This window comes from Protopterus annectens, chromosome 3.part1, assembly GCF_019279795.1.
Source record: "Protopterus annectens isolate FY-2018-M chromosome 3.part1, PAN1.0, whole genome shotgun sequence".
Classification (NCBI taxonomy): Eukaryota; Metazoa; Chordata; order Ceratodontiformes; family Protopteridae; genus Protopterus; species Protopterus annectens.
The window spans coordinates 479,187,336-479,208,810 of NC_056732.1; the positions used below are offsets into that span (position 1 = coordinate 479,187,336).

Consider the following 21,475-nt stretch of genomic DNA (forward strand, 5'->3'; position numbering starts at 1 on the left):
GCATATGACCTTCTGGATAAATGTGGACGACCGCTGCTTATAATGTTGCAGCTGATACTGACTGAGAATAAACAACTTCTAACAGACAATGAGAACAAAAAGAAACAAGAAAATGAAGACAGTTAAAAACAAGTTTCATCTACTTCAGTACCATAAACTGCCTGCACAATGATACCTCCACTTTCTTAAGCCACTCTAACACTGCAGCACATTATAGCCTGTGTTATACACATTAACAGCACGTTGTACTGTCTGTGTGTACTTTGGCTTATTCACAAAGAAAATGCAGACACCAGTCGTCCAGTACATACATCACACATTTCATCTGCCTTTTTCCTGTTTTGGCAGTTTTCCCTAAGATTGTCAGAACTACCTTCATTTCTGAAATGAAAGCAAAAAAACAGTGCATCTTTCTTACATCAATCTACATTTTTATTTCTAACCTTTTTAACCGATGTACATTTTTAGTACTCTGATTTATTAAAGATGCTTACCTTATGTTTTATCTTACGTACACAACAGCAGATACAGGTTGTTTAATGCGGTCATTTTTCAAACTCATACAGACCACTGTTTCTGCAATTTATTTATTTAATTATCTATTGCATTTTAATAGCCAGGGAAGTAGACTGATTATCAAACTGTTTTCAGTCACGATGCAGACCCATAAGGCAACAGCACAGAAAATAGATAATATGCTTTCAACAAACAGATGTTTAGAATAAGGATTCAAAACATTTTAAAACTTGAAGTTTGTAATAAAGTACATCATATTTACACAGTAAATATGTACAGTACAGGCTGAATAGCATATAAACAGTAAATGTATTTAGTTATTTATTGATTTATTTACACATTGATGGGATTAGTTCAACTAGGCCAATTACATCTTTTCAGGAGAGATCATAGCTGGTATTCATACTGACTAGGGGACATTTGGCCAGGGCACTGGGGAACTTCTCTTTTTCTTTTCAATAAGTGCTGTGGCATATTTCACATTCACCTGAGCTACCCCCAACTGTGGCAGATAAGACCTTAGTGTAAAGTGTCATCCAGAGATGGCAGAGCTTACAACATAAATTAACAAACACTTGTTTATAACATGTACAGTTAACTTTAGTACCTTATCACAGTTAATGTGTATATTCTGAGCATAGAAATGACTGTGACATTAAAACAGAACTTTTTTACAATATGTACAATTAACTTTAGTGTCTTATCACAGTTAAATTAATTTGTATATTCTGAGCATAAAAATGACTGTGACATTAACAATATCAAAGGTATAATCATATTTTGAGTCTCTGCAAATTATTTCAAAATAATAGCTCTAAAATGATTTTTTTATCTCTAACCTTAAAGTTTTTCAAGGTTCTGGCCAACAGATGTTTCATCAGTAGTATGGTTTCAATTTGTCATGCTGTTGGCAGCTATAATTTTGTATAAATGAATAGGTGTCACAGTCTTTTTCATCTCACCCTACTTTACCTTTGGCATCCATGCGTTATCATATCTTACAATTCCCATACCACCAGTTTAGTATGGTGCCAAATTTGTTTTTCAGATGTTTTAAATCAATTCAGATGAACAAAGGTTCTTTCCCATCTTGCAGTTCCCATCCCACCAGTTTATTTTTGAGCTAAATTTGTTTTCAAAAATTTAAATCCAGTTTAGGTAAACTAATGAAATTTCCTTTCCAGACTTTCAGACATTTTCCTGCCTAGGCTATTTATGGATGTCTGCACCTTGTACCTTATGCTTGAAGTGTCCGGTTGCAGTCTTTGACCAGATGGGTGCATTCTATCACCCCAAAAAGCTGTAATCTACCAGCCAATCTCTCAGCCACTGACGTAAATATGTATAACAGATATTTCATAGTTGTAGTACTGACTACACATTTTCCTATATGCAGGCCAAAATTCGCAGTGTCTAATGTTACTTCTCATCAAAATGATTTAGTTGGTTCTTACAATCTATTAATGTATTTAAGACCATTTTAGTTGTATTGTAACCGTTGTGCTGTCGGTTTTTACTTAATTTGGTTTTAGAATTTTAGTGCTATATTTAATGCAAAGTATGTGATATGCTCTTATCTATGTAGCTTTTCTTTCCAAGAACTTACAGAGAAGGGGGCTTCTTGCTCGGCCAGATTATCCCAGTTAACAAGCACCATAAATATATAGGTCGATAGGTTCATAGGTTAATATTGGACTAACTGCCCTGGGGCACCATTTTAAGCTTAACTAATATCCTGATGTCAGCATCAAACCTTGTACCTTGTGTGTCTAGGAGGTGAATACCTTAACCATTATGCCAAACCTACCTAGATAGATAGATAGATAGATAGACAGATAGATACATAGATAGATCGATAGACAGAAGGGTTTTTCACTTATAGCTGCACTAAATGAGACATGAGGAAGTGCTGCTGCCACCTTATTGACCTTAAAAAGATTTCTGAAAGTCTAGTCACATTCTGCTGCTAAACAAGCTAGCTTGTATGTGATTTGCGTCTACATCCCCCCAGGTGGTTGCTGAGCACCTCTCAGGACACCATCTATGATTAAGCTGCATATTAATTTCTCTGCTTACAGGAATACTTGTATGAAAATTATTCCAGGCTTTCCTTGTTTTCTCACTGCATACTAAGAATATATTCATCTGGTAGTGTGGTAACAAAATCACCATCTGTATGCAGAAAATAAGGTTATATTCTGCAGCTGTTCTGTGGTAGCTTTGTTTTGCCTACTACATACAGACTTCTGGGAGTAGGATAGCTGGCTTGTAATTAAAAGGCTACATCTGAATGTAAAAAAGGTATGTCTGCTTTTTTATTACCAGATCTTTGTTTCTTTCTTATTCAGGCCTTCACAGAGTACCTTGATGTGTTAATGCAAGATGATACTTTCCTTCAAAATGCTTCACTCTACATATTAGCTAAATCTAAAAGATCTTTACCACTTTCTCCAATTAAACTACTTGCATATCACATCTTAAAGTCCTTTATTGGTCTCTTCAAGTGATGTAACCCCCCTACCCAGCTGTAGCTAGCTACCTCTATTATTTAGTGATTTTACCACAGGTGTATCTATCAGGCAGTGCTGTTACTCATGCTGCTTAATCACTGGCTCACTTACCTAATCATTGCTTAACTTAACCAAATGTCATGCCTGACTGCAGCACAAATGTAACTGATGCACTCTATCCCAAGGTATTTCCTCCCTTCCCACCTATACTGAATGCAGAAAACCCACTTTTAATCCTGAACTCTATCACATTTCTTCTTACCTTTCTTCTCTACCATCGGTCATAAAAGTGCTGATACCATTCTGCCATTAAGAGACTTCTGTTACCGCTGTTAACATTTCTTCAGTTTTTGTGCCTCCTCATTGGGCTCGTACATCCTATATGTTTTCATCTTTTCTACAATGTCCTTTGTAGTATCAGCTCTCTTATCACTGTCACGTAATCACAATGTCGTGCATGAAGCTGAATATATATTTTGAGTTCAGTATTTTGCCTACTGATGTTTGAGTATTTTACTTTGTTCTGCTAATTGGTTGAATATATCAGTTCTACAGCACAGATGGTTCAGGTTATACACCTCTGTTGAGCTACTTACTGTAATCCAAAAAGTCAACTGAAGTCAGCTTCCATTGCAGTCTGAAGAAACATGGTTAGACTCCTCAACAGTTTCCTGGATTGTGTGCCTACGACCTACTAATGAACCGTGTGACTACCAAACTTATCAAATATGTAAATATAAATCAACACAAAGTTCAATATTTAACTGCAGATTTCAGCAACTTTTGCTAAGGACATATGCTGTGCTCTTCAATCTGTGCATCATAGTGACCACTCGTTCCCATGTAGTACTTCAGTGCAAGTTTTAGGACCTTTCTGTAGAAACCTGCATGTTTGTCTTGGATTGATCCTTTACCCCCCAACAACCACCATTCTTTGCTGAGCAAAACCTCCAGTGTTTCAGTGTGACTATCTTAAATTTTCCTTTTGCTTTTCACTGTTTCTGGTGTCCATCATTTTGCTTTGCTCGCAATTACAGTGTCTCTGATTATTCCCATGGTCCTTTGTTTATCACTTGTCTGGTCACTGCTTCCTGTATTATACTTTCCATGTCTCAGCCTTTACTCCCACAACATTGCTGTTACCATATGCTTGTATTAAACATCAGCAGGCAGTGTATAAAAGCTTGTCATCTGTGGGATTAAAGGACTGCATTACTGGGTGCGGAATATGGTGTGCACTTTTTGCAAGGCAATGCTTAAAAGCCTTATGTATGAAGTCTGGCACTTAACATATGTCTGTATTACACTGTACTTTGAAATGCAATCTCAGACTGCTGTTTATAAGATAGTGTACTGAGTTAATGCAGTTTGCACACACGTTTTTGTTTATCAAAATAAACTTGTGACCCTGAAATGTTCCTTTTTAAGGAGGTGTCATGTGTTTCATTATTGCAGACTTGAACTACTTAAAACATTTTAGAATGCTTAGAATTTGAGGAGGCTTGCATGCATTTATTGTTAATAGTTAATAAAATTGCTTAGCTGATTTTATCTGTTTTACAGAACTAAAATATCTAAAGTTGAAAAGGCTCTCTGCACATCAGAATGCAATTATATCAGAAGTGTAGGCATTTGTTATTGAATTTAATATATTTAGAAAAACGTTCTGTGAAGACATATCCTTTCTTCAGTTTTGTTTTGTAATTAACTTACTGTCTAAATCACTCAGTACTGTTTTTATTTATACTGCATTGATTTATGAATACCACAACAAACACAAGAAACTGCCATCCAACAGTCAGTGACAGAATGTCTTTTTTGTTCCTACAAACGTCACGCATTGTTTACAAAATTCCATTCTGTTTATTCATCTCATGCATTATGCCCATGGCTTTTTTTTTCATTTCCTAGATAATTTTAATTTCCTAGTTTTTATATCAAAACTAAATTTTGCTTTCCGAGAAACAATCAGTATATTGATAATTTAACTTCATTGCAAAAACTAAAAAAAAAAAAAAAAAAAAAAAAAAAACTGTCACAATGATGCCAAAGTATTGTATCATGAAGTGCAGGTTCAACGACCTTGTCATCCAGCCATGGGCCTCAAACAGTGCTACTGACTGTAACATCTTGGCACCAGAGCAGTACATAATGTATTCATTTGCTGCTCTGGCAGCCTGCCCTCTGTACCTTCGCAACTTGGTCCGTTTGTTGTACAGTGCTGTGATCTGCACTGCAGATATTCTTAATTTGCAGCTATTAGAGGACATGCCCTCCCCCACCTTAGTAATGCTGATTTACTTTTCTGACAGTAGGTGATCATTTCCCTTCATAGAAAAGCTAGCTTCTCAAGGCAGAACTGAATGATGCTTTTGAATTATGTATACCTAAATCAAGGAACAAACATTTAAAGCATTGTATAGATTTATGTTTTATTTCTGTGCTACAGAATCGAGCATTTTCAGCAATGCATGAGAAAGCAGTAAAATTAACTGCATGTTAATATTCATCACTGAAGCTTTGCCAGGTTCACCTTGCCCCGCTACATGTTGTAGCATGCAGGATAGCACACTACAAAATGTATTTATGTTTGTTTTTCAGATGGACAGTTTGTTTGCAAGACTTCTGCAATTGCAGATATTGTCATTCTGGTGGATGGTTCCTGGAGTATTGGCAGGCTTAACTTCAAGCTGGTCCGAACATTCCTTGAAAATCTTGTCAGTGCATTCACTGTGAGCTCAGATCAAATCCGAATAGGTAAAAATATCACAATAAATAAATGAGATCTAATGCAGGGTATGTAATGTTTTACTGCTGTATAATAACTCCTGTTTATCTTCTGCATGCCAGAGGTTACTGTGTTGGAAGTTCATGCTTATTAATATAGCGACAGGTATTATTTTATAACGTTTTTACATACGGACAATTTTGTGTTAATATTTTAACAGATTTGTTTCAGCATTAACAATGTGGATGTGTTGTTTTTATTCTCTGCCTAATTATTCTTTACAGCTTTGTACGCCCCATAAAACCTTGCTGCCTGTTTGGTGAGCAACTTTTGAGCAATTAGCTGTTTTTCCACAGAGTGTCTTTTTAGGGATAAAACTAAAGCATTTTGAGTGTCTAAATGATCTAACAGGGTTTAATGCAAAAGCCAGCAATTTCAGATTTAACATGAATATGCATTTCCATAATTCCTCAGAAAGAGTTAGATGGAATGTTCTTTGTCAATTAGTTAAAACTACATTTTCAAAAAGTACTTTAGACGTGGTGGTGCTGCGGTAGCGTTGTCGCCTCACAGTTAGACGTTGCCCGTTCGATTCTCAGTTAGAGCGTCTTCTGTGTGGCGACATGCGTGAATAGGCGTTCCTTCGCTGAAGGTTGTGCATTAGGCCCGGCAAGCCAGTACGTAAAAATCTACTGCCAATCATTAGCGGACCGGAGTTCCGCTGTGGCGACCCCTAACCGGGAAAAGCCGAAAGACACAAACAAACTTTAGACATGGTCTATTTTTCCAGTCATTTGAAGATTGAAAGAACATGGTGTCAGGTGTCCTTTGCTAAGTCTTACAGCTATTGTACATTACGTAGACAGACTGAAATCACTGTCACTTTACTCTGTATTTTATAGACTAATCAGAGGCAACCTGTGCCTTGCATACAGAGCAACCTCTGATCCTGCCTTAATGGAAATGCTGCACATTCTTAAGTCAAAGGGTACACGATTCACTCACTCTAGGGACCTTAACCTAGCATGTGACATCAAAAGGACTTGCTGGAGAGACAGATATGCCTCTCAGTTGTTGCATCGCCTCTGAAATAAACTTCCAATACAGGTTAAAAGAGCCCCTTGTTAACCCTTTTTAAATGTAACTTGTATGATTGGATGGGACACCGCAAATTCACCCCAGGGGTTTCACCTGTGTCCCTCTTAGATGGTGCAGTAGGTGTGATTTAGATCTGCTTATAACATACACCATATCTTTAGACCCTTAAGAGAACAAGGGTTGAACTTGACTAGGCTTATAAGGGCCCTAGGGCTATTAGCCTAGTAGCCTCCTATGAAGGTATGAAACTATAACATAGATCACACTCAACATGGTACCCTTCTTTGCTTTTTCATTTTATTATTTTTAATAGTGTGTTTTTAAACCTGCTATAACTTGTGTCATACAATAAGATAACCAAATTATTTCTATTTCAAACACTGTAGAAAAAATTATAGTGTCTTGTTGAATGGTTTGCAATTTTATGCCTGCTGACAAAATAAATATGTGGTTTAGGAAAGTACCTTTACGTTGCTTCTCAGGTGGGCAGACTGTTACCCTAAAATTATCTTGGTCTACAAATTCTTTAATCCATGATCCAGGCTAGAATGCACAAAAGCCAAATACAAAAATGTACAAAAGACAATACAACAGTATATATGTCCAGTGGCACATTTTAAAATATATAGAACATCAGTATTATATCTCACATATTTAGTTATTATTACACAGTGTTACATACCAACAAACACTATTACAAGTCTAATCGTACTTTATACAAATAAATAGTATCTCAGCTTTTAAAACTCTTATACACAGTCATTTAAATAACAGTTATCATTCCAGAAAGAGGCAGTTGCAGATGACAAATAAAGCAACAGACACTGTTGGCTCTTACACCATTGAACTGATATCTGTAATCCACAGGAAGATATTCTACCAGACTGCAGTTAAGCTCTCCCATATTTTTTCACTGCTTATGATTCTAGCATGCAGAAGTCACTTTATCAAATGCCCTGAGTTGGTCAGTTATCTGGCATAGAGAGAAAAACCCTATGACCCCGATGACCCAGGTTTGATTAGAGGTCTAAATACTGAAGGAGCTGGAGAAGAAAGGGAAAGGAATCATGAGGCAGTGTCTACTCATTTCTATTCAGGTCTCTTGGGGGAGAGAGGGAGTAAGAATATGTTCTACAGTCCACTTCTCTTCATACAGTCCCTGGTGGAAATTGGAAAATACTCAGAACTGCTGGCTGCTAGGTAAGATTACTAAAAAAAGTGAGTGACCCACCCTCACAAAAGACAATTGTACATCATAGTCTGATTGTGATACTGGTGCATATGCAGTGGCAAGAGTTAATGGTCAAGCAGAAACCCCCTCTTTGTCATCACAAATGAACACATTCAGCAAAGAGCTTACACCTTCCAGGGCAATGAATGAATGAGCAAAATCTGGTAAGCTTTACAATGGATTCCCAAAAAACAGTCAGGAACTATGTGAAATAGCTGCATGCTCTTTATTACACTCTTCTGATACTGTGGCTAAAAAGCCTTCAAGGAATAACACCATACATTGCTGCAGCCTATTTAAATCCAGCCAATTAAATATGTAAATGTCTCCATAGTCACCAAACACTTAAGTATTAAAAATCAGCACCCAGTCTTAAACACATAGTTCCCTCACATGGAGTCATTTACATTATTGGTTGTGGTTGTTCACCGACCATGTGGTATATTGAGCAAAGGAAAAGGAAAGTTAAACCGAGGATATTGGAACACTTGGGCGATATTAGGAATTTGAGGCTAGAGAGTGCAGTGACCCAGCATTTATGTTCTGTTCATGAAAGAAATATAGACAGTTTTGTTTTTACATCCTGGTCAGACCTTTTGGAGTTAATAATATGGGGGGGGGGGGGATTCATTCAGAGATTATTAAAGTTGGAAGCTAAACTTATTATTAATTTAGGGACTATGCATTCATGTGTGTTCAGTTTAGAGTTAAACTGGGATATGTAAAAGATGTGACCAGTTTACATATTTATTTATTCAGACATTTATATTATGTACGTGTTTATATAACTTAATGTATTTACATGAAATACATAGCGCTGCCATGTTTTGTGAAGTTGGTAGAATATATGCATATATTTAACTTAATTTAATATAAAATAATATGCATTTATATATATAGTTATTTTGTGACATAGGGAAGACTTGTATTTAATAATGTGTCTGATCTTCACTTCTTATAATGGGAACTGTGTGTTTAAGACTGGGTGGTGATTTTTAGTATTTAAGTGTTTGGTGATTATGGAGGTATTTGCGTATTTAATTGGTGGGATTTAAATAGGCTGCAGCAATGTATGGTGTTATTCCTTGAAGGCTTTTTAGCCGAAGTACCAGAAGTGTGTAATAAAGAATGTGCAGCTATTTTGCTTAGTTCCTGACTGTTTTTTTTGGGAATTTATTGGTGTGCTTTGTATGTTTCAAGCTTTACAATGGAACCAGGTACAAAATAAATAAATGAAAAAAAATCCTGGTCCACATACTAAATTTAGATTAAATTGTATTACCAAAAAATAAAGGTTTATAAATAGTAAAAAGCCGGCATATGAAAACCATTTATCATCATCATTAGCTAATAAAAACTGTTTTATAAATATATTAATTCTGTTACAATGAGTACTGATTCTATTTCATCATTTTTAAAGCTAGGGAACTGACAATTGATCCTAATAGAATTGCTTATGAGTTTAATATTTTTTCTCACTCATCACAATTTGGGTACATAATGGTTAATTTGGACTTGAATTTGACAGCTAATAAGATTTGTCCAACAATAAACATTTAATTGATTTCTAAAGTATTAAATAAGTTAAGAAATAAAACTTCTGTGGGTACAGATTTTATTCCTGTGATGATTCATGGCTTGAGGAATACTTTTTTTGCCAGTGTTGCATAAGCATATACTTTGCTACATAATAGGATAGCACTTTCCATTTGGAATAAAACAATGATTTCACTTGTTTATAAAAAGGGAAACACAAGGGACATGCATAATTGCAGATCAATAAGTCTTACATTTGTTTTATATAAGCATTATGAAAGAGTACTACAAAATTTACTTTCTGACTCAATGACTCATAACAGATGTAGTGACTTATATTGGCATGGGTTTGCTCCTGGTATATCAGTACTCACAAATTTAGTGGAGTTCTATGATTAAGTAACTTGGAATCTCAAGTATTCATTAACAATTGTTGTTGTTGTTATCTACGTTTACTTGGCTAAGGCTTTTGATACAATTGCACATACTTCAATAATTGATACATTAAAGAATAGTATAATCCCTTTTTTAATTAATTGAATTATACTTTGGCTGTCTGGTCATTCTCAATATGTAGCACTCAAAGGGTGCCATTCTGGCTTCTTCCCTATGTTGTCTAGATTACTACAGGGTGCCTTTCTTTTTAATTTAATACTTTCAATGAGTCCTAAAAACAATCAGAGTTGGCAAGCTAAATATGCCAGTGACTGTAAATGATTTATACATGATAAGGATGGGTTCTCAGGATCTATATTTGAATTTCTGGGACAATTTTCATCTTGGGTAAACAATGTAGGAGTGAAATTCAGCCCTGACAAGTGTAAAATAATGTATTTTGACAATCCTGGAATCAGGCCAAATTTATTTTAAGCAATACGCTTTTATCTGGAACTATTTGCTTTAAGGATTTTGGGCACATACAAATTGTCTGAGTTTTCTTTTTTATGTCATGTCACTATTATAAAAATGTGCATCATTATTATTAACATTTCGATCTTTATCTATATGAGCTGAAGAAAAACTGGTTAAATTATATAAGATGTACATCTAAACTGTTTTAGAATATAGTAGCACTTTCTGCCAATATAATAGGCATAACTTTGTGGTACTGGAGTTTGTTCAACAAAAATGTACAAAAGGAATACCCTCAGTTAATCAGTTATCTTATTCTGATAGATCAAAACTGTAAATTTATTTATACCCCTTATAAGCTTACTAGAGGAAAAGCTATAAGTATGTATAAATTTTTAGGGAAGAATTATTACAATGAATATATTATCAGTCTCTCTGTTAACATGAGAAGATACCAATGTGATAATAACAATTTTAATACTTTTTATTGTAAAAGACAACTAAAATGGAATTATATAACTGAAATAATTCCTAGAATTTGGAATCATAAATCAAACGATATTAAGTTGCCACCTAATACTGAGTGTTTTAAAAGCAAATTTGATCACTGGATCGGAAATAATGTGTTTGCAATTGATTTTAATGAGTCAGTGTTCTTTATGGCCTAAGAGCCTGAAATAAACCTATGAGAACCTATGAGGAAAAAATGCAATTTCATACACAGCCAGGAGATTAAAAGTAAGGATGCTTGCAGGATGTGCCCCTTTGTTTCTAAGAACTCAATCTCTCAGAGTAAAATGGTATATGGCATTTTTCAATGTATAGGTTAAGGGAAACTTTATTTTAGATATAATTATTTGAAAGTTAAGGAAGTTGGGTGGTCAAGTAGTGATGTTCCCTGGAGTCAGTAAACACTAGGCTCCATGGCATAGATGGCTAAGGCCATATTTATGACACAGATAACCTGAGATCAAATAGTGGTCTAGGCACTGGCAGAGTTGAGTGTGGAGGGAGGGAGGAGTGAAGGGGAAGTGCCAACTTACCTTTCATTGAGTGAGAGTGGAGGAGTGAAGGAGCAGTGCTAACTTACCTTCCATAGGGTAGGAGAGAAAGAATGATGGGGGAGTGCCAACTTACCTTTCAATGGTGAGAAGGAGAGAGGAGGAGTGAAGGGGCAGTGCCAGCTTACCTTTCATTGGGTGGGAGAGAAATGAAGGGGCAGCGCTAACTTACCTTTTATTGGGTGGGAGGGGAGAGAAATGAAGGGGCAGCGCTAACTTACCTTTTATTGGGTGGAGTGTAGGAGTGAAGGAGCAGTGCTAACTTACCTTCCATAGGGTAGGAGAGAAAGAATGATGGGGGAGTGCCAACTTACCTTTCAATGGTGAGAAGGAGAGAGGAGGAGTGAAGGGGCAGTGCCAGCTTACCTTTCATTGGGTGGGAGAGAAATGAAGGGGCAGCACTAACTTACCTTTCATTGGGTGGGAGGGGAGAGAAATGAAGGGGCAGCGCTAACTTACCTTTTATTGGATGGGAGAGAAATGAAGGGGCAGCGCTAACTTACCTTTTATTGGGTGGAGTGTAGGAGTGAAGAGGGAAGGGCAGTGCCAGCTTACTTCTTATTAGGTGGGAGGGGCAGTGTAAAGGGGCAGTGCCAGCTTACCTCTCATGGGGGAGGGGAGGAGTGAAGGGGCAGTTGCAGCTTACCTTTCATTGGGTGGGAGGGGAGGGGAGGGTCGAAGGGGGCAGCTTACCTTTCATTGGTGGGAGAGGAGAAGCTTGGAATATGTGTTCTCTTATGAGCTCCATCATGGGGACCCAAGATCCTTGCAGTAGCATTTGGTTTGAGGGAAACACAATCAACTGTGGCTTTCATGCCTCACAAAAACAGGCCACAGCTTATACCATGCTCATTGTATTCAGTGAAGTACTTCTGGCCATGTACAAGGGGAAATCACAGGGATCTGGTGTAACGTCTTACCTGAATAGTAGCCCACTCCATGAATTTGCACCAAGATGGAAGCACCAGAGTAGAAAGGGCAAAGACAGCCAGCAGGTACGGGGGGGGGGGCAGAAAGTGTAACAACATCTAAAACAAAATATTTTTCTGGCAGAACTTTGCAGCATTTTATTATTTCGTGAGGTGTGAAGGGCCATTACAAGATGAGAATTTTCTAACTTGGAAAAAAATGTTAATCCCAGTGTCACTTCTTAACTTAGGAATAAAAAGGTACTACAATTGTAACTTAATTTTAATTGTGTCAGCACTTTATCAAGTTCAACCATTAGCTCCATACGGTGCTTAAAGGATAGGCTATGGTCCAGCAATACCCCAAGATACTAGTAACTACAAATGTGCTTAATAGAGCATTCAGCAGTTCATTAACACAAAGATCATAAGATTCATTTCAGTTTTGATCTGTATCAGGGAGTATGCCTGAGGTCTTGGTTGTATCAAACAGTGGATTATAGTGAAGTTAAGGACATTGCTTAGTAAAGTCATACTGTATATTCTCCTTTATCTCATCAGCTGATTTTACTTCTTTTAATAAGAAGTCACCAGCATTCATTGTGATTGCCTGTTCTGCCAAGTCAAGTACATTATCATTTATAAATAAAGATAGTACGATTTGCCCTATGACCAATTCATGGAATATATCAACATACTTACACTTACACTTACACAATAATGTGAGCTCAGAGGCTTAGTTAGGGTGAGGAAAAGGGGTCAGCCACCCTGGATACAAAATGTTAAGGAGCCACCCTGGATACATAATGTTAAGGAACATGACTGACAGATGCTGATCATTCATTTTTTGAACACCCTTATTGAATTATCACTTAACATATAGGCAAGCATACATTTATATAAAATAAAACAAACCATATTAACCTATTCCCAGTTGCAGACATTATATATCACATATATTATTTTGTATAATTATCATCACTCCAACTTACATAAATTGATCAATTCCTCCCTTCCTTTTAATGTCACTCCTCTAAAACATTATTCTGCATGTATTATTCCTACAATTTCCATGTTTTCTATGTAATTTGCATTGACCCTTTTCTGAAGATCTCATTTCCAATTCTTTTATCTCTGTTACAATATTCAATACTTCAGATATAGTTGTTTTAGACTTTATTTTCCATTTTCTAGTAATTCCTTTTTTGGCAGTCACCAGAATTAAACTTAACAAGGCCTTACTATGTTTAGGCAGTTCAGATCATGTATCCCAGCTCAAAAAATAATTTCCTTAGTTACACCCATTTGCTCACCCCATATTTATTTCTAACAGAGTACTCTGTAAGAAAACTGTAAAGTCTAAAAACTCATTACACTCCCAAAACATATGTCCCCAGTTATCTCTTTCTTCCCTATCACACCTCCAACTTTTGCCATCGACCTGTGGAAATAATTCTTTGGAGATTGCTTAAGGTATAAACAACTATGTAAATACTTCCAAGCAAAAATCCCAAATCTTCTAGACTTTGTTGCAAATTTAGGAACCATATATATGTTATACCATTCCTTCCCTTTCAATCGCTTATCCATTTTCTCTTCTCAGTCTTTTCCAACCTCCTCTGACTGATTCCTAAAGTTATCGTGCAATATGTTATATGTCCTACTAATTATCTCTTTTTTTAACAGCAGCTTTTGTTCTACATTCAAGTATAGTTATCCTTTTGGGAAAAAACATGTACCCGTGAATTACCATATAGGTGGCAGTACACTAAATACCGAAAGTGTGATAAGAGACTTAGGGACACAGGTGGACAGTGGTCTCACTTTCGATAACCACATCACCACAACAGTCAGGAAATCCTTCTATGTGGCACACCTCATCACAAAGGGCTTTTCATCCAGAAAAAAGGAGGTCATTGTCCCACTGTACTCATCCCTCATTAGACCCATTATAAAATACAATGCCCCATTTGGTATGTACCTCTCAAGACATCTGCAACAACTGGAAAGGCCGCAGAAATACCTCACTAAAAGAATCACAGGCCTAAAGCAGATGCCCTGCGCTGACCACCTTAAAAAACTCCAGCTATACTCTGTCGCATATCGTCTACTCAGAGGCGATCTCTGCTTAACATACAAGGCCATGTCAAACCCAGAGCTGTAGGACATGCTACACTTAAAAAAATCCCAATCCCTCAGAGCCACACGCTCCAGGGATCTAAACATTGTCATCATAATAAACAAAACATGCTGGAGGGATAGGTTCCTGACCCATAGGCTCCCCAGACTCTGGAATAGATTGCCCATACATGTCAAGCAGAGTGCCTCTTTGGTCCTCTTCAAAAGGAACCTTGACGATTGGATGGAAGAAAGGAAATTCGCCCCAGGGATCACGTCAGTCACCCTGCTAGACAGGGGTCCAGGGAAGTAAATAGTGTGGGAAGAAATAGCCAGGGAATTGTTATGGCTAGGCTTGTATAGGCCCTAGGGCTGATAGCCTAGTACCTACCTATGAACCTATGAACCTATCAACATTCAACTAAAAACTCTACCAGAGCAAGTCTTTCCCTTAGGATAGATGTCAATCATTTTTGCCTGCTTTATTGGATTTGTGGTCAGAAATTAAATGCTTTAGAGCTCCATGTGTGGCACAAACTGAATATAAATATATATATATATATATATATATATATATATATATATATATATATATATATATATATATATATATATATATATATATATATATATATATAGGAGAGGCTCAAGGACTTTTACATGGTTTGAATGAGACTCACTGTAATAGAAGAATCTGTGACCTAGAGATATTTAAAAAGTAATATGGAGTGAGGTCAAGGTGTTACACCAGAAGGCAGTCAGTGGTGAATATGGATATTACCTGTTATATCCCGTCTCGAGACTACTACAGAAACATGTGACCTAAAGAGAATTACCAACCTGGAATCCAAAGAAGGTTCAGAATTACCTGAGCTAGGTGAAAAAAAATATTTACATTCCACTTTCCCCACAAGTTCTTCAGTAGCCTTTCAAAATAACCTAGGTGGTCTACTCAGCATCCATCTGCTTATTCCTAAGGTAAACGATCTCCACTACTTTGGAGTCTATTTTGTATAAGTTCTTTAGCAAAGGGGAATTTTCTTGGTGAACAGGATGATAACGTATCCATTTTCTTCAGGCTCTGCCCCTGTCATTCAGGTCTACCTTCACAGCAACCGAAAATTAAGACATTTGTCCCCAATGTCTTCTCAGTCTTAATGAGAATAATTTACCTTTTACCATACTGCCTATATCAGTGAAGACTTCCAGGGCAGGAAATTCTTCTTTTTACACAAGAGCAATTTCCAATTAGTAAACTCAAGTTTAGCTAGTAAATGATTTTCTTTTGAGGTGGGGTGATCAATCGATGTACCCCTAACATAAAGTTGTTTATTTTTCGTTTTATTGAATAGCCAGTAAAAAGACGGGACAGTGGCCCTTGAATAAATTAGGCAGAATGTGTTCTGCTGCACTTGCCAGCTTTGGTGGTTAAGATGGCATCCAGTAACATGTTATTACCCAAAATAAGATTAGAATTTCTGGTTTCCCTAACTCCTTGTGCAGGTCATAAATTATCATAGAGCTAATTAATGGGTCCTTGTTACACCACATCCAGTTCAAATTAAAATCACCCAAGAGATATTGCTGCATCTTTGCAGTTGTAGTTAACTACATCATTTCCTCAGGCATCATAATCAAGGATGAGAGGTTATGTACAACAATCTCACAAGGAGTTTGGTAGAGCCTCTTACTGGAATCTGAGTGATCTCCTTATTAGAACAGCAGATTCTTTTAAATAATGAAGCCTGCAAATTCTTTTTAGCTGTCAAGTCTCCTCGTCCACCCTATTGTCACGGTCTGTTATCCAGAAAAATACTATAATTTCAGGATATATGATCAGAAAAGCAGATTTTGTCTTTCATCCAGATCCTAGTAGCTTGTAAGATGTCATATTTTGCTGTTTCTAGTATATCACATTTAATGTTTGATGTATTCACATTTAGGATGGAGGTTTTCATTCATTCCTTCTAAGATAACCTGATTAATCTAATTTAAGGTCAAGGAGCCAAAGCCTGTCTCTGAATTGGGTGGCAGCCCATGCAGGGTACCACACACACATACACACACACACACACACACACACACACACACAAACACACACACACACACACACACACACACACACACACACACACACACACACACACACACACACACACACGCACACACACACACACACACACACACACACACACACACACAAATGCACACACACACACACACACACACACACACACACACACACACACACACGCACACACACACACACACACATGCACACGGGCAATGTAGAGGATTACCTGTTCATCTACAGCACATTTTTGAAATATGGGATGAAATTAATTCATCCAGCAAAAACAGAGACAGGGAGGATATGCAGAAATTGTATAGAGAGTACTTTAGCTGAGAACCAAACTAGAGCACCAAGCAGTTTGATGCAGCAGTGCTAACCACTGCAACAATGTGACACCCCAGGAATTTTTCAGTTGTTTTTATTAAGAAAATTTTGTATTACTATCCATGGCCCACAAAAGGGTTTCTGGGATCTTGATATGAACATTTTAGGAATAATTTCAACATTCTGTGGCCCCTTCAGCTTCAGCTGACCAAGAAACACATTTAAAAATGTCCCAGAAATATTTTTCCTGAGGGAGTGCAATTCTGTAACAATTGTATACTTAGCATGTAATTGCAGAATATAAACTATGGAAGTCCCTTTAAGGTAGTACATACTGAATAGCTGTTTGCACCCTGATTAAGTGGTAGTAGCCAGTTTATTGATTCTAGACTTTGCTGGCTGGGAATTTACTGAGCAGGAATTTAAGTGTCATCATGCTATTACTTGAGTAACAGTGATCTCAGAGTTAGAATTATGGAGCATGTTTATAGGTTCATAGGTTCATAGGTGTGTACTAGGCTATTGGCCCTGGAGCCTTTACAAGCCTAGCCCATAGGATTACCCTGGCATCATGCCACCTGACCTTAGCTCCCAGTGCCTCTATCGAGTAGATCCACTGGAGTGATCCCTGGGGTGAATTTTCTGTTTCCTATCCCCTCATCAAGATTTCTCTTGAAGAGAGCCAGTGAGGTGCTCTGCTTGACATGTATGGGAAGTCTATTCTATAGCATGGGCAGTCTCTGGGTTATCAACCTGTCCCTCCACAATGTTCTGTTGATTGTGGTAATGAGGCTGAGGTCTCTGGAGCGTGTGGTGTGTTTTCATTTTTTTCAGTCTTTTGTTTAATTTTCATGTTGGTACATTTTTGTCCATGGGCTGGAATAAGTCTATTTTATTAGAAATGGGCTTTAGTCATTAGTAGATCTTTTAAGAGATGTATGATGTGCACTGGGAGGCTTAGAATGTTTTGGTGATGGTCCCATCTCCGAGATAGAACTTTCACAGTTGCCACTAATACGATTTCACCACATCTAAGCACCTTCACCTCAGGGGTATTTCAAGGATCTGTTTTGGGCCCCTGTTATTCTCAGCTGTAATAAATATCTAAAAAAGCTCTCATCTGCCTTGTTCTGAATTAACTGTCTGTGGACATCACATATTCTGTCTTAGAAATGGCACTTTGTCTTCTTATTTTCAAACATTACAAGAAAACCTCATAAAATGTGAGAGTAAGTTCACAGCAATCAACTTGCAGTTAATGTACCAAAACTGGTAAGCATGTTTTGCTTAACTCAGTGGCTCAAAGCAGCATAACTCATAACAATCCCTGACCCCCTTGATAATCCTGTTTCCTCTAACTAATGGCCAATGATAACTAGTATTGTATGAACAACTGACTATGAAAGTAAAACACTGATGCTTATCTGGGGATTGAACCCAGGCACTTCCCTGTAACTGTTACTGCCACAAGACCAACAAGTAGTCTTTGGACAGTTAAGTACCTAGTTTCCCGCAACAGCAGTTTCTGCTTTCCACTAGCAGACCAGCATGATGGTGATTTTGACCACAATGATATCCAGTCCAATAGAAAGCATTAACCTAGTGCCCTACCCATGTTTGCCTTAAACCAATGTGATAATACCTACACACTCCAAACAACTATTAGCAATATATATGTCATTTTATTTGCCATTCTACTAATTCAGTACCCCATGTTCTATCCCCAAAAGAAGCCCACTGGTCACCAGTTGCTGCTTGCTCCTGTCTTCAGCTATCACGCCTTACCTTTAAATTCCGTATTGGGACTACCCTTCTACATCCTAGCAAACTGACTTACAGTCATGACTAGCAAGTGCATTTTTAGATCCTCTACAAACTCTACAAAGAACAAACTTCTGCATAGTCGTAGGGGGCAGAGCTTCCCCAAAGTTGGCCTAGCCAGATGGAACTTCCTACCAATACATATCTGGAATAAGAGTTATAGACAACCCACCTCACCACCTCTTCAGCACCTATGACTGCCCTGGGTCAGAGACAAAGGTCAGATCTCAGCATTAGACTGACTCTTAAGCCAACCCATACAAGGATATATTGCAGCCCAGTAAATGCACTGAGTGAATAAAGTCTTCTAATTCAAGCCTTGAAATGTTTTTCTTAACCCCCTTTGCAAATATTGTTTGTACGTATGACTGTAAATGTTTTGTGTTTTTTTTTTAAACACTTCCGTTCTTTTTTTTCAGCTTGCATTTTATATTTGTCCATAACATTGTAAACATCCCTATTCTTGTTTTAATCCCCATTTTAGTGATAGTTAGTCCAGTTGTAAATGATCAGGCATGACCTTGATTTTAAATTTTGGGATTAGTTCTGTACAATCCTGCAAACCTGTTTACTTTTTATATTCTATGTTAATTCCAATTTTTCAAAACAACAATATGGGGTAATTCTTTAATTTAACAATACTCGCCTTAAACTCGGGTCACGGATGAAATGGTCATTGGACTAGAAGACATACAAAGTTAACAAATGAAATTAAAAACAACATAATTAAATGTTGATGAGCATGACACATGCTGAAATATTCAGCATGAACCTTGTTGCTCACTCTGTATCATAGTCTGTTTTAGAGTATCTGAGTTTTTTCCCCTCTAAAGCCTCTTCTGTCCTGCAAAAAACAAGGTTTGTCCTTGAAGTGTCTCTTCTCAGTTTTCCAGGCTACAGGCACTCTGATATGAATAGTTATATCATATTTTACTAAAAGAAATAGATGTTTTACATGGGAGACCTAACTCTATGACTGCAGTGGTTTCAAAATTCACCCTTAGCCAGATTATTAACCTTATTTTTCTGACAGTGCCAGTTGCTGGAGCTGTCTCTAATCAGGCTGCTCAAACAATATATCACTTGGACTGTTTCTCCTAAGCTGTTAAATGTCACTTATCCCACAGAGTATAGGAGTCTGCCACTTGCTTTAAGACAGGTGTGTCGAAGAAATTTGTATTGCACTTGGTTTCATGGTCCATACTAATTTGCAGGGAAAAACTACAACATATGATAAACATTTGATTATGTTTGTAGTTTAATCTAACCCTCAGATCTTTCCTGAAAAAGGGATGTCCTGTCCTTCTGTAATAATTGTTCAATATAAGAAATGCAGTGGAATATGTCACAAGCTTAAAAAGCATGATGTCATAGCTAGTGTAATGCTGTCAAATAGTATTCAGTCAGGCCTCATAATGGGAGGCAAAAATGGTACAGAGTGGATCAGATTTACATATATGAATCATGCCTTGTCTGGATATGTGCAATTATAGTTGGATAACATATCTAAACTAGAGGAAAGGATAGAAGATTATCTAAGAGTACTAGCAGGAGGGTCATCACTGCTTATGTAGTCATATGAGTTCAGCATATGCAATTCATTAGAGATAAACCACTCTCAGGATGTAGGTGAAGTGTATGCTTCTCTTCTGTATTGGTACAATAGAAGCAAAAAAGATAAAACTGATAAGGTCATAAAAACCTGCTTATCATTAAAGTTGTAAGTATACAGTTCTGAGCTGGTAACCATTTCAAACGTCGGGACCCACCCGAGCAAGTTCCAAATACAGAGACTGAATGGCCAAAAAAGAGACTTACATATACTAAACCCAAGATAGCTGTTTTTCAGGATATTCCTTTTTCTTCAAGGTATGATCTAAGAGTTAGTACATATAAGTTCAGGCCATGGTGTGGGAGGGCCTGCCCCCCTGCAAAAAAAAAAAAAAAAAATAGAAATTTAAAGAAGAGCAATGTTTTGAGACTTGCTATTCTCCTGCATTTTTTGATCTTTTTTTCTAGTGTGATGGCACTTGGCATTTAGACTGATGACATTTCAGTAGGAAGCTTTCTGATTTTCTTTAGAGAGGGTCACTATGTCATTAAATAGGAACATTTGGTATTACCTACCTTACATATCTTCATTCCCATCCAGAAACTTAATTAGCAGTACATGGTCACTAAGAAGACACACATTCCTTCAAAACATGGCTGGCGAGTGAGGTTTCCATATAACGCAAACATTGCGAGGAGCTTTCCTTAGTTCTCAACATATCAAATGCTTTATTACCTTCTTTCAGGAAGGGGTAACTGTGTCTGATAGTGAATCCTACTTATTGATTGAGCCCTTGTTAGTTTTCATTGATGATCTATAGTCATGTTGTTGCTATTGCCTCGTTATTGTGGCATGCTGTAAGCCATTTTTTAATACAAGTAACAATGTTTCTTCTACCTTTCTTAACTCTCTTATTTTTTTAAATACTGGACACCATGGAGATTAATAAGAAACAGCAGAGAAAGGATAAGGTGAGGAAGACTAGTAAACTGGGGATCATTAAATGAACCAATAAGGGACCTGAAGAATACATTTGACTTCTCCAATTCAAATTCTAAGGAAGGTGATACAGTTTAAAAGGTTTTGAAGTCATTTTCTAAAGTACAAACATTTTCCTCAATATCATCAGTGATGCCAAAAAAAAAA

At 37.1% G+C, this 21,475-nt stretch overlaps 1 protein-coding gene across 2 annotated transcripts in view; it reads left to right on the forward strand.

Annotated features, from left to right (window-relative positions):
* Nucleotides 1–21,475, forward strand: part of COL14A1 (collagen type XIV alpha 1 chain) — a gene marked incomplete at its 3' end in the record, with an annotated part of 1,869,522 nt that overhangs the window by 389,192 nt on the left and 1,458,855 nt on the right. For both annotated transcript variants that reach the window (XM_044066920.1, XM_044066919.1), the window contains 1 exon segment: nt 5,628–5,783. In XM_044066920.1, coding sequence (XP_043922855.1) covers nt 5,628–5,783 — 156 coding nt within the window.